The following is a 14,876-nucleotide window of genomic DNA, read 5'->3' on the forward strand; positions in this document are numbered from 1 at the left end:
TGAAGCTCAGCAGTTTCTCTTTGGAGTCTGGTCCTGAAGTTTTTTTGCTGTAAGATGGCTACCTTTACATCTGCTATTGTGTGGGCAGGGAGGTTGAAGTGTTCTCCTACAGGTTTTTGTATATTGCCATGTCTGATATCTGACTTGTGTCCATTTATCCTTTTATGTAGTGACTGTCCAGTTTGGCCAATGTACATAGCAGAGGGGCATTGCTGGCACATGATGGCATATATAAAATTGGTGGATGTGCAGGTGAGTGAACTGGTGATGTTGTAGCTGATCTGGTTAGGTCCTGTGATGGTGTTGTTGGTGTAGATATGTGGGCAGAGTTGGCATCGAGGTTTGTTGCATGGATTGGTTCCTGAGTTAGAGTTGTTATGGTGCGGTGCGTGGTTGCTGGTGAGAATATGCTTAAGGTTGGCAGGTTGTCTGTGGGCAAGGACTGGCTTGCCTCCCAAGGTCTTTGAAAGTGAGGAATCATTGTCCAGGACGGGTTGTAGATCACTGATGATGCATTGGAGAGGTTTAAGCTGAGGACTGTAGGTGATGGTCAGTGGAGTTCTGTTGGTTTCTTTCTTGGGCTTGTCTTGTAGCAGGAGGCTTCTGGGACACGTCTGGCTCTGTTGATTTGTTTCCTTATTTCCTTGTGTGGGTAGTGTAGTTTTGAGAATGCTTGGTGAAGATCTTGTAGGTGTTGGTCTCTGTCTGAGGGGTTGGAGCAGATGCGGTTGTATCTCAGTGCTTGGCTGTAAACGATGGATCGCGTGGTGTGTCCGGGGTGGAAGCTGGAGGCATGAAGGTAGGCATAGTGGTTGGTGGGTTTTCGGTATAGGGTGGTGTGAACATGGCCATCACTTATTTGTACTGTGGTGTCTAGGAAATAAGTGACAGTACACTTTTTTGGTGGCTTCAAAGTGCGGCCACCAACTCTTGCTGGTGTCCACTCTGAGAATTTTTCCTAAAATACTTAATTAACTTTAAGAAAAACAAATAAGTATGCACATATATATGTCCAAAACATTGTAATTTATTTATGTAGGGGTTTTTGCAGACTCAATAATTAAAATAATGTACAGTTGTCACTATTCTTTTCTGGATCTAAGCAGAATAGAAACTAATAAGGTGCTTTGCACGTTCTTGCAAAGAAGGGGCAATGGGGGTGGTGGTGAGCCTGAGGATGGATCCCGGGGACCAGAGCCCTGTAGCCATGTGGCTGAAGCCCAGAGCTGGAGGATGCAGTGGGGACTAGGAGTGTTGGGGAAGTGGAGTGGTGATCCCAGGGGTGGCACCCGCTGCCGTGCAGCTGAAGGCCAGGGCTGGAGCCCTTGGCCCTTCAGCTAGAGCCTGAAACCCTGTGGCCAGGATTGAAACCAGAAGCCCAAGCCCAGCCACCCCCGGGAAGGTGGGGAACTCATGCCGACTGCCTGCATCTCCAGCATTTGTGGCTCCAGATTGGGGCAGGGCCCAACCACTGCTAATGGCTCCAGGGGAGAGGCCGCTGCTTTGCCTCTCCTCCCCAAATCACCTCCCAGGAGGTTGTGGCCACACGAAAAGCCCTTGATGGCTGCATGCAGCCATGGTGGCCACATTTGAGAAACACTGCTTTCTCTGAAATTGGTTGAGGGCACGTATTAATGCTTTCCAGCATAACAATACTCCATCTCATCTCTGTCCATCTTCTCAATAGAGTTTAATATCTTGCAGGTTTTTTGCCGCCCCAAGCAAAAAAAAATTTGGCTGCCCCCCACCCCAGCCCTGGGCTCTTCCCCCTTCCCCAGTGCCCTCCCCCATCCCCTGCCGCCCCAGCCCTGGGCTCCCCCCCCAAACGTGACCTCCTTCTTCACCACAGCAATCCCCGTTTACACTTACAGTGGGGATCAAACTGTTTTTCCTATTTTTATTTCACTTTAGTGTAAATCTCACCCCCAAATCCCCAGCAACCACATCTTTAGTGCTCCAAATGCACATGGAAAGCATAGGGACTAACGCTCAAACCTTGTACCCGGAAAGGGATGGGGATCTAGTAAAGAGGGTTTAGGCAGAGGAGCGTGTGTGGGGGCTCTACAAAGGCAGAGAAGCGGGGTGTGATGTACTCGCGGAGGAGGGTGGAGGAGGAGAGGAGGTATCAGGAAGGTTGTGGGAGAAGAGGTGCAGGGGAAGGGGGGAGGTGCGGGAGGAGAGGGCTGGGGGAGGGTACAAGGGGAGAGATGCGGGTGAAGGGAGAGTACAAGGGGAAGGGGTGTGGAGAAGGAGCAATGGGGTGAGGTACAAGTGGAGGGGCTGCAAGCGGGATGGGGGGTGCAAGGGCTGAGAGGGGCAGACGCTGACAGCTGCTTCCCCAGCTCCGTGCCGGCAGAGCCGAGAGGACGGACACTGAGCCCCAGGTGTCCGAGCCACGAGGATCCCCTGGCGGGGCAGTATCCGCTGACCCGCTCGGAGCCGGGCTCTGCCTCTCCCCAACCAGGGCAGGAGGCGCGAGGCTGAGGTGGGGGAGGTGCACGGTGGGCTGGGTCCGGGGGCAGGAGGGGGGGGCAGCAGTTCGCTGGCAGCTCGGGCTGCCCAGCCACTCGCCCTGTCAGTGCGTGAGTTGGATCCGCGCCACCTGCCCAGCCCGGCAGTGCCCTGCACAGCCCATTCAAGCGGGGAAACGCCGCGCCTCCCTGTGGAGACTCAGAGCGGCAGCGGTGGCGGCAGCAGGACCCCTCCTCCCTCCCTGCATCCCGGGCCCCACTTCCCTCCCTCCCCGGCTCTTCACACACAGGCTGGACTTTAGTTCAGGCTGCCCTGCGCTGGAGAGCCAGAGCATCATCCCCCGGAGCTGAGCCCCTCTCGCTGCCGTAGCCTGGCTCTCTAGCGGCAGGGCAGCTTGAACTGCAGTCCAGCCTGTGCAACTCAGGTTGCCATGAGCGCCATCTAGCGCCGGCCCTGATATGTTGACACTCTGAATGACTTACCATCAAGACAGAAAGAAGAATAATGGTGTGGGGAAGAGGGTATGGGAGAAAGAGGGGTGCACACAGCCACTGGCAGGAATTGGAGGGTGGGGGGAGAAAGAGGAACCCTAGTACTGGGGGGGGGGAATTGGGTATGCAGAACTCCTGGTGGGGCAGAGATTGAGTCATCTTGGTATAAAGGAGGGTGGCACACAACTCCCCTAGCATGGAGGGAAGCAGGAGAATGAGGGGTAACAAAGAGCCCTTGCCATGGGAGAAGAATGGAGGACTCTGCTATAGGGGGAGGATGGAATGCAGGGCACACAGAACCCCTGCCATGGGATGGGCAGTATGGGGTACCCTTGAATAGGTGGAGGGGAAAATGGAGGGACACACAGAATCCCTGCTATGGGAGATAGGAATAGAGGGAAAAGAGGGAGTAAAATATATATGGATCCCCTATCATGCGAGAAAGAATGGGGGGGGCATGGAAGGAGGGAAGTGGGGCCACACAGAGCCCCTGGCATGGAGGGTAGGTGGAAACAATGGGAGGTGGAATGGGGCACACAGAAGTGCTGATGGAGGGCAGAGTTTGGCACAGCCTGGAATAGGGAGAAGGGGAATGAGAGAGATTGGGGAAAGAGGGGTATGGCTCCTCCTGGGGTGGAGAATGGAGGACCCTGTATTGTGGGGATGGGGGGCACACAGAATTAGCACTATGGGGGCATTGATTACTTTGTGCTCCCCCACACCGCAACTCCCTGCAACAGCCCGGAGCTCTCTCCCATACCCCAAACCCCTCATCCCTAGCCCCACTGCCAAGCCTACAACCCCAGCCAAAGCCCTCACTCCCCACACTCCAATCCCCTGCCCCAACTCAGAACCTCCTTGTGTACCCCAAAATCACTCATCCCCAGCCCCACCCCGGAGCCTGCATCCCCAGATTAGAGCCCATTCCCCCCCCCTGTATCCCAACCCACTGCCCCAGCTCGGTGAAAGTGATTGAGGGTGGGGAAGAGTGAGCAAGGTGTGGGGCCTTGGAGACGGGGTGGGGCATGGGCTTCAGAGAAAGGGAGGGGTAGGGGTGTTTGGTTTTGTGTGATTAGAAAGTTGGCAACCCTAGTTGGGAGGGTGGAACAGAGGAAATTTGGGCAGATGCAATGGATTGATGAAAAGTGCCCCTGATGTGTCACGGGCATTCCCGACTGTGGGCTGAGGGGGGCTTTAGACCCTCTAAAATTAGTGTTTGTGTTGAGAAATAAAGGAAACACTGACTGTGGAACAGAAGATTGTTAATCTCTTTGTTAAAAGTGGGCAAATGTAGTCATGGTAGAAAACTACTCATTAAAGTGATATTCAACAGCTAGTATTTTATTTTTTAACTCTACCTCCCCCCTCACCTCCACAAAAAAACAACCTGTCTGTCTGTGACCATATGTGTGCAATAAGCTCTGCCTACAGCAGCTCTGAAGTGTGTGACCACCTAGTGCTTATTGGTGCAGAAGCAGCCCTACAGAACAGAGCCGTATAAAACCGTCCACTGGGGAAATGCTCACTGATCATTGCCCCAGAGATGGGGATGTGGTTAGTCTGGTGCATGGCTGTCCTGTGCTTCTTGGGAGCAAGTAAGTCATTGATGCAGCCATGAAATCCCTGTTTTGGTGTCTGCAGGATACAGCTCTTTTATTTTACTGTGTTTGTTTCTTTTATTTTGTCTCACAGGACACATAGACGCTAAAATCACCCAAACACCAAGCCTGGTACTGAAGAGAGAACAGACAGCCCAGCTGACATGCAGACAAACTAATGGTCATGATAATATGTACTGGTATAAGCAGTAGCAGGGGAAGGGACTGCAGCTGGTCTATTACTCATTTGCTGTAGATAACAAGGAGAAAGGTGATATTACTCATTTGCTGTAGCTAACAAGGAGGAAGGTGATATTAAAGATGGATTCACAGCCTCCCGGCCAAAGATCGAAGTCTTTGACTTGCACATCACCTCTGTGAAGATTGAGCACTCGGCTGTGTATTTCTGTGCCAGCAGTTTAGACACAGTGCTTCAGTCACCTCCTCCCCCTACAAAAACCTCCCTCCTTCCCCCAACACTCCCTCAGAGAGAGCAGCTCCTCCCATCTCCATACAAAAAGGAGAACGTGCTACTATCAGGCAGAGAGAAACAGCTCATTATGCATAGAAACCACAGCAAAGAGCTTCTTTGGGAGAAGTGATCAAAAGCGGAGAAACTCCCTTGAGTATTCATTATTTCCCCGTGAGAGCCTCACAGCGTATATACACCTCTTGTTCACCTAATTAGTCCCTACTTCAAGATGTTACAGTTGCAGTCATGTAGTTCCCATCAGTCAAATGCAGACATTAAGGCAGGGCCAATGGAAATTGCAACTTTGTGTTCCAAAAAACCAAGACTCTCCCTATTGCCATTCTTTAGCCAATAGAGGAAAATTAAGGGAACAACAAAAGGCTAAAGATCTGAAACAGCCTGTCCAAGTAGGGGGCAGCGGCATCTACCCATGGACATGTCAGAATGATACAAGTCAATGACTGTCATGGAACATATATTTTGCACTTCAGTTTGAAAGTTCACCCTAACCATAAGGAGGTCAATATATTTAGAGAAACAGAGAACTACCACAAAATTCATAGAATCAAAGGAATATAGGGCTGGACACAATGGTCATCTAGTCCATCCCTTCTGTGCTGAGGCAGGATTAAGTGTACCTAGATCATCCATGACAAATGTTTGTCTAACCTCTTCTTAAAAACTTCTGCCCTCTTCTGGACTCTGTCCACATCTTTCTTAAAGTTGATGCCCAAAACTGGACACAGTACTCCAGCTGAGGAACAGGGGAGGTGGACAAGATGCTCTGTTAGCTGGATGGAGAAATTCTATAATCTGACAAAACCTGGAGGGGTTGGCAGGGCCCATTGGTGGTCGAGGTTTGGGTAAGAAGGTCTGGGTGACAAGAACAGTAACAGAGGCACAGAAATAATGTGATTTGTGCTTGAGCAGTGCGAGGGAGGGAAGAGGAGAGGCAGAGAGAGGAGACTGGGAAAGGGAGGAGTGGAATGGAAGGGAGTGTCAAAGAGAAGGAGAGAGTGAGGTATATAAAGGGCCAGGAAAAGAGCCTCACAAATTGTGGGTCAAGAGGAGGAGGGAGGGAACGTGTTTGAATATTGGTGTCAAATGTCTGAAGAGCAGAATAACCGGCCTTAGAGAGACGATGCGTTTGGCTCTGGGATCAGTGAGTTTGCAGGGCAGGAAGACACAGGAGCGGCTGTGGCTGCTTCTCACCCTCCTGACCCTCCTGCACTGTAAGGGGAGAACTAAGAGATATTTCTCATTGCTATGTACCTGCCTTTTTTATTTTGGACTCCTTTCCTCTTTCTTTCTCCGTTTATCTCTGTGTCTCATTCACAGATGGGCGCTCCCAGACTCTCCACCAGACCCCCCGATGCATTTCTCTGCCCCCCGGCTCTAAAGTCCAGCTGCACTGCTACCTGCCAGGGTTCAGTTCAACCCTCTACATGCAGTCTCTCCAGGGAGGAGCCCTTCACATGTTCTTTCTCTCCAGAAGCAAGGATTTGATTGACAACAGTTTGGCGAAACACTTTATAGCTGCCCGACCAGCCCAGCAGAACTTCATACTGAGCACAGACAGCCTCTTCCCCAATGACACGGGGCTGTATTACTGCGCCTAGAGCCGCACACTGAGCCAAGCGGGTGCAGCCCCTGGACAAAAACTCCCCCTACCCCTGTCGCTGATATCAGGTTTCTCCCACTAGCTCAGTCCCCTGCCCTGTCCCATCCCACAGACACTGAGTCACAGCCCCAGCTTCTCCCTTCTTCCCTTGAAGTGGGAACATCTGTGTCGTGTTTCATCATAGCTATTAGCGATGGAAGAAATGTCTGAGGCCACATCTGATCCAACCCCTTTCCAGCCACTGCAGGATTATTCCCCGTGATGTATTCACCAGTCTAGGTATAAATGGACATTATTTTGCTCCCTTCAGGGGGACTATTGCCTCCCTAACACACACCTCGCCTTCAGGGAAAATTTCTCATTTTTCCAGACGAAATGGTCCTCTTTGATCAATTTGCTCTGGTTCTTTTGACCAGAGATAGAATGGAGAGGAGATTTCAGCTTGATATTAGGGAATCATGAAACATCAGAGAGACAGACAGAGAGAGCATATGAAATGGGTTAAACTGTCCAAAGTCATGCAGTGATTTGCTGACAGAGCTAGGGGATAAATACTGGGGTCCTCACTCCCAGTCTCCTGCCCTTCCCAGGAGAACTATCACTTTTTGTAATGGTATGAGCTATTAGATGTAGGATGTGCTAGAGATTGACAAATGAGCTAAGGTAATGAAAACCAGTTTTTGCCCAGGCTTAAACAGTTGCATGTCCTTTTAAAGGTCTATGCCAGCTTGTGCTTTGACTGAATTTGTCCCGTCTGTCTGTATCTCTTGTTGGCAGTATATGCTCTCTATGCACTGGAGCAGTTTTACATTGCAGGCAGTGGAGCTCTCTCGAAATGGGCTGACATAAAATCACTCATGTTATCTCAGTAAGAGAATATGAGTCTTTGACCCGATGGAGCACTTATTCCCTTCTCTTGCTGTGCTGTATTATATTAAAACTGTACAGGTAAAAAAATGTGTGTGAAGGTCATGAGATAATGACACATCTCAAAAGAAATCAAATGTTTAGAAACATCAGAGATGAGAATGTCCAAGGTTCAAGAATATTCCCTCATTCCAATAGTCTCAGGATATGGCAGGTGACGGTGTATGATGTACCCATCTGATCCTAATGGAGGTTTCTTGCTCACAGCTCCACAGGCACACCCTTATTCATGCTGATATGCCCCTGGGGTTGGGGAGTTCTTCCCAGACACAAAATCAGATGATCAGTTGAATTGTGCACGTGCGGGTGAGGGATTCCCTAGCAGTTAAGCATCTAGGGCTCAATCCTGTAACTTCTCAATCCTGAAGTTAGGAGGACTTAAGGGTATTCAGAACCTTGCCTAAGAGTGAGACCATGACTGTTTATACCCTGCAATACTGTTGCTGAACAAGGTCCATTTTTTAAATTATATCTTGGTGGCGGTGATTCTGCCAGTATCTCCAATCAGTCACTGTGTGAGTCTGTGAACTAAGCCACACCATGCCCCTGCTCCCTCAGAAATGCGCAGCTGGTGTGAGTGTAGGTCAGAGATGGCTGTGGATGCAGTGAAAGGGGAAATGGCAGTTACACAGTCACCTGCATTAAGGACGGGGGCGGGAAGGGTGTTCACATTCTGGGGTAGATTTTCAGAAATGCCCTTGAAAAATCTAGCTAGCTAGCGATATTTGTTTATATGAACATTATATTAGAGTAGATAATGTTACATATGTGTAGTGTACGAATCTGTACTATTTTATTAATTGTAATATAACTATAATTATTAATGATTATCTAATTCATATATCAGTATTATAATACATACATTTCTAGAACACTGTATATCTCAAAATGCTTTACAAACTTTAGAAGCTATAATATGCTAATAAAATAAACATGTATATAAGATCTCACCTTCTTTCACACAGGGTTCACAAAGACAGACGACTGAGAAGTTTACCCCAGGCTCAGTCCTGCAAGGTGCTAAAAATTGTGTCCCTGATCCCAGAAAGCATTTAAGCAATTTGTATTCTTTTTAACTTTATAGGAAAGGGAAATTCTAAACTGGCTATGCACAATACATTGTAAAACCATGACACTGTGTTTTTTTCACTTTAAGCTAAATCCCTAGAACACTTTTATTCCCAATAAGTGTTTGCGCACAGACTTGCACTGACATACTGGAAGGTCTTATTTACAAGTTATTTAGTTATTTTGGTGTAAATCTGTGTGTAGACTGTCCCTTAGGAAAAAAAATACATAATGATTAACCATCAATCATGAAGAATTATTCAGCAATAATTAATTAATCCTCTTTTCTTCACTTAATTTCCTACCATTGCATTAATCTCGGTTGCAAGGGGGGGTTTCTATTTCATTGTGCTAATAGTTCCTGGTTTCCCTGAGGATTTTAGCCAATTGCTCTGCACCCATTGTCCAAAGTCCGCAGTCAATGGTGGAACAGCTGGGCAGACAGGCTTCCCTAGAATGTTCTTTGGAAGGGTCATCTGACCCCAACTTCTACTGGTATAGGCAGCTTCCTAGTGGACAGATCCACATGCTCGCCTACTCAGTAAGCAGAAATTAACGGTCCGTGTCATTTCAAAGGAAGTAGACCCAAGGATGAGGAGTTCCTCCTGAATATTGACGGCCTATATGCCAATGACAGAGGGATGTATTACTGTACTTGGAGTCGACACAGGGCCAAGTGTTTGCAGCACCTGGACCCCTCTTCCCCATGCACACAGGCCTGTCCACCCATCCCTTCCAGCACAGTTCAGCAGCTGCATGTGAATAGAGGAGATCACAAAGGTCAGGAGGAACATAGCGTTGGGGTGTCAGTGTTGTGGATAAAATCACAGGAAATGCCATGTCCTGACTGGTCAGTGAAAAATACATACACCTCACCGAACTTTTTAGCAGAGAATCTCTTGGCAAGAGAATTGCCACAGTAGATTCCTTTGAAATCAAGGAATGAGAGAAATGATTTTGATAAAGGGAGGAGTGGGGTGAGCTGAGGGGGCATAACTGATGTGGTGAAACTAAGAAATTACAGGCCGGATAGCAAGATAAATATTTCATAACAGTTCCACCTACTGCTCCGTACATGAGAAGCTGGAATCTCCACTTTTTGAGTCATTTAAAACTAGACTGGACAGAGCCCTGGGGAATAGGCCATATGGCTGCCATTCTCAGCCTATTCTGTACATAGATCACATCCATCACATGGACACTTCCACTCCCAACTGCCTCATCTCACACCTTATCAGTGGCAGCTATCACAATACAATCATTAGGACAAAGAAGACGAGTAAAGTGACCTTGCTTAATGTGATGGGGGAGGCTCCTGGTTACATCCCTCCATTTTTTTACCTGTGTTGTGACTTTATATGTACTGGCACTATGCCTTCTCCCATTGCCTGCAGCTCCCTCTCCTACCCTGTTTCCCCGAAAATAAGACAGTGTCTTATATTAATTTTTGCTCCCAAAGATGCGCTAGGTCTTATTTTCAGGGGATGTCTTATTTTTCAGAAATGAAAAATGCCTTATTATCGGTGGATGCCTTATTATCGGGGAGGTCTTATTATCGGGGGGATGCCTTATATTACAACGAGAGGCAAAACTGTAAGTAGGCCTTATTTTCGGAGGATGTCTTATTTTCGGGGAAACAGGTATGGTGTCTCCAGGTCATTGTAGTTTGGTTCTGTCCCCTCACTGTTTGCTTTCATGCTGATTTCAGTGGCTTATACAAATTTGGTCACAGCTGAATTGAAAGCAGGCTAGAGGGGGAAGGGGTAGCTAAGTGGTTTGAGCATTGGCCTTCTAAACCCAGGGTTGTGAGCTCAATCCTTAAGAGAGCCATTTAGGGATGTGGGGCAAAGATCTGTCTGGGGGTTGGTTGTGCTCTGCAGTCCCTTCAAACCCTGATATTCTATGGTCAAGGAAAAAATCCCAAGCAGCAGAGAGGTTTGGATACTATTATTTTTTAAAATGTAATTGGCCAGAAAACATGTGTGGCTGCTAAATTGCCTTACACTGGGCCACAACTAGCAAGAGTGACTGCGTGAAAGGCAATGTCTCCACGTAAAAATTCTCGCCAGCCACTAGGTGGTGCTCCTCCTCTACCCTAGGAAATCAAAGCACTGCTGTGGCAGGAATAGAACTGGCTACTGTGGGACAAATCTGTTCTGCCATATCTTTTGAGCTTTCAAAATTCATTTTTGTTCTTCACTGGAATGAAAACAAAATGTTTAAGTGTTTCTACAAAATGGAATTGTGCCCAAACCATCCCTTTTCTAGTGGAAAAAGATTCAGTTTTCTGTGTGTGTGTGTGTGTGTGTGTCTCTCTCTCTTTGTCTGGGTATATCTAGAGCAGGGGCAGGCAAACTTTTTGGCCTGAGGGCCACATCAGGTTTTGGAAATTGTATGGAGGGCCAGTTAGGGGAGGGGGGCATGGCCCAGCCCCCACCCCACACACTTCTCACCCACTCATGGCCCACCCCCAGGACTCCTGTCCCATCCAACCCCTCATTCCCTGAGAGCCCCCCAGGACTGCTGCCCCATCCACCCCCCCTGCTCCCTGACAGCCCCCAGAACTTCCATCCCTGACTGCCCCCCGCCACCCCATCCAACCACCTGCCCCCATTCAAACCCCCTGTTCCCCACCCTCTGACCACCCCAACCCCTATCTACACCCCCACCCCCTGACCACCACCCCGAACTCCCCTGCCCTCAATTCAACCCCTCCATTCCCTTCCACCTTACTGCGCTGCCTGGAGCACCGTGGCTGGCAGCGCTACAGCCACGCACTGCACAGCATAGAGCACCGGGACAGGCCGGGCTCTGCAGCGGCTCTGCCCCAGGAGCTCAGACTCCCACTGCCCAGAGCATTGCACCGCAGGCGGGGTGACCTGAGGCTGCAGGGGAGTGGGAACAGGAGGGGAGGGGCCGGGGGCTAGCCTCCCGGGTCAGGAGCTCAGGGGGCAGGCAGGAGGTTCCCGTGGGCCAGATGTGGCCCGTGGGCCGTAGTGTGCCCACCTCTGATCTAGACTGTAGTCACTGGATGTGATTACAGCTCAAGTAAACTTACCAGGCCTACCTTTAATTTCACTATCTCGGGCAGTGAAGCCACAACAGTGCAAACTTATGAATAGACTGGACAAACCCACCCAGAACCGTGGGTAATTACTCTTAGGGCCAATCTGTGTAGAAGCTCCTTCTGCTGCAACTTCACTTTTTTTTTTTTTTTTAAAAGGAGATATCCTATCTCCTCGAACTGGAAGGGACCTTGAAAGGTCATTGAGTCCAGCCCCCTGCCTTCGCTAGCAGGACCATGTACTGATTTTGCCCCCAGATCCCTAAGTGGCCCCCTTAAAGATTGAACTCACAAACCTGGGCTTAGCATACCAATATTCAAACCACTGAGCTATCCCTCAAAATTAAATGTAGCTCATGTATGTTAGCTCCAGCTGCAATCACATGCTGTGTCCTCCATATTTCCAGAGTGTTTCACCTCTGGTGGAGTTTTTAGTTGCTCTGTTCTTTCTTTCATGTTACATCTTAAATTTCTGTTTGCTCCTAATACTGTGTGGTATTTAGTGATCACTCTGGGCCTGAGGTACTTCAGATAGAAGCTCTTTATTCAATGCTATAGCTCCTCAACTACCTCTGCATAACAGAGTATAATCTTCTGCAGTGCCCCTCCACCAGACTGTCTGCCTCAGATGCTAGCCTACTTAAAGATACAATTCCCAGTACACACCCTTTTCCCAGGGTCAAGGCCACAGATAACCAGACCTCCACAGAAGGGGTCCTCTGTGTCTGTGGGGAAACACAAACAGATCCTGCCCTCTAGTACCAGGAAGCAAACAAATCTATGTAAAACCCCATGCTGGGGGACTGCCCCCTGCTCAGTGAGACAGAGATGGGGATGTGCATAGTCTGGTGTGCAGCCATGTATCTCTTGGGAGCAAGTAAGTCCTTGGCTGGGAAAAGAAATCCCTGTCCTAGCATTTGCAGGATTCTACTCTACACATTTCCCTCTGAGCTGATTGTTTTATTCTGTCTGTCCTGTGTGTTTTGTCTCTTTCCCCCCACAGGCCAAACCGATGCTAAAATAACCCAAACACCGAGTCTGCTGCTGGAGAGAGGACAGACTGCCTATCTCAGATGTCAGCAAACCTATGGGCATAACAGCATGTTCTGGTACCGGCAGGACCCAGGGCAGGGACTGCAGCTGCTCTTTAACTTCTACTATAAAGAAGAAAGAGAGAAAGGCACAAATTCTAGTCACTTCCAGGCCGACCAGCCGCAGGATGATCTCTTTCACTTGAACATCTCATCTGTGCAGCCAGAGCACTCGGCTGTGTATTTCTGCGCCAGCAGCTCAGACACAGCGCTTCAGAGTCACCTCCTCCCTCTACAAAAACCTCATCTGTTCTTTGTCTCTCTGCAGCCCCACCACAGGGACAGCAACAAGGCACATTCTCTGTGAGTGCTGCAGAGAGGCCAGAGGGAGAGAGAAGAATGGGGAATAGAGTAACACCTTTCAGTGTGGGGAGCCACCTGAGATGCACAGAATATACACCCCTGCCATGAACACAGCTAGTGGTGTAAGAATAATAATCATTGGCCCTTGTAAGTCTCATGTATCCTGACATCCGCTTCTGAGCTTAAACTACCGTGATCCTGTCCCATGTGTCTAGAAACACACAGCCTGTTGCATTACTGTTGATGAAATATATGGCCCCAAAGAATCGAAGGTGTTAACACGATCCTGTCACTATCCACCATAAAACAGTGTTAAACAAAGCTTAGGGTTTGGTATACAGAGACTTTAGCCTGCTTAGTGCCATGGAAAACACACCATTAAAAATTCTTCTTAATCTTTTATTAAAGATACAGAAAAAGAAGGAAAAACAGTTAAAGCATTTGAAATGGGAAGTATTAACTAAGACTTTCATTTTAATGACATCCCTTGTTTCCTTTTCCTTCAGTTGAGAGTCTTTTTAAAAACAATGCCCATCTCTCTCCCATCCAATTTTCGAGAAAAGAGAAGTTAGTTGAGATGGGCTGGAGCTGTTGTTGTTAAAGTCCAATTCTGTTAGAAGACAAAACAGGACAAACACACAAAAGAGGGGACAGCAAAGATATAAAACACAGCTTCTGATCTTGGTGTTGACTCCTACTGGAAACCTTGCTGCTGGAGAAACAGAGGCACATCCCACTGTCTCATCAGCCACCTCCAGACCTGGCAAACTTGTACCAGTATTGGGCTGTTATGGCATTGTTTTAGCTGCCTTTCTGGACACAGGCTTACAGCAGTGTTGCAGACTTTTAATAATTAGAAGGCAAAAAGAGAAGGATATGAAAGAAATAAGGTGGGGAAGAAAAAGAAAGTATTAAGGGGAGAGGGAGGATGATAAAGTCTCACATTCCAGGAAGTGTTCGGGATTTAGCCGGAGTCACTGGAAGTGGCAGTGTTATCTGGGTCCCTCTCCTTGGCCCAGCAGTCTGGTCAGGACATTTCTCCAGATCAGGATGACAAAGGACCTACGGTTTTATGGTGAATCCTGGGATCTGAAAAGACTGGGAAGGTAGCAACCATGATGGTGAAGCTCACTCCTTCCTTTTCTTCCATCCTTCAGTCAGTCATTTGTTCTCTATTTTCCTCACAAAATTTGTTTTATTTTAAAACCCCCAAAAGGAAGGGATAGGCAGAACAGCCCGCCCTCTCATTATTTCGTTCACTAATTCAGCCTAATTTTCAACACAATAACTTTTGTTTATTGATTTCTCATCCCACACTTTTTTTTGACAGACATGATTCTCCTGAGTTATGTCAGTAGTCCTTTTTGTTTGGACTGATTTAGTCCCTGTCTCTCCCTTTTGCACCTTTTCTATCAACATTCATTGTTACAGGTTATAGTGATACTTTATAAACTTATTTTTACTTTCCCAGAGGACAGGCTCGCAAGTAGGGTAGACCTACCAGACCTCAGTTATAATTACTGAACCCCTGATTCTCAGGTCACCACACACATATGTGTGGACACTGGCGTCTCCCCAAAATGGTTTTTTTCCTCATTATATTAAGCAGCAGTTCTAGTTATAAAGGTAGCGGTGGAAACTCACTCATATACAAATGACTCATTTGTCATAATCAGTCCAGGAAGGGAGATCAGAACCCCACAAACAACCATACATAAGCCTGCCCATAAAACTGCACCATGTTAATGTGAAATGTTGCTTGACATCAA

General features: G+C 48.1%; 1 gene segment (V, D, J or C); it reads left to right on the forward strand.

Annotated features, from left to right (window-relative positions):
- The first annotated feature begins 12,509 nt into the window (after nucleotides 1-12,509).
- Nucleotides 12,510-13,111, forward strand: LOC117874788. The segment is given in 2 exon segments: nucleotides 12,510-12,590; nucleotides 12,717-13,111. Coding segments are annotated over 2 exon segments (444 nt in total).
- Nucleotides 13,112-14,876: the final 1,765 nt, after the last annotated feature.

The sequence above is a fragment of the Trachemys scripta genome, chromosome 1, assembly GCF_013100865.1.
Source record: "Trachemys scripta elegans isolate TJP31775 chromosome 1, CAS_Tse_1.0, whole genome shotgun sequence".
NCBI classification, from domain to species: domain Eukaryota; kingdom Metazoa; phylum Chordata; order Testudines; family Emydidae; genus Trachemys; species Trachemys scripta.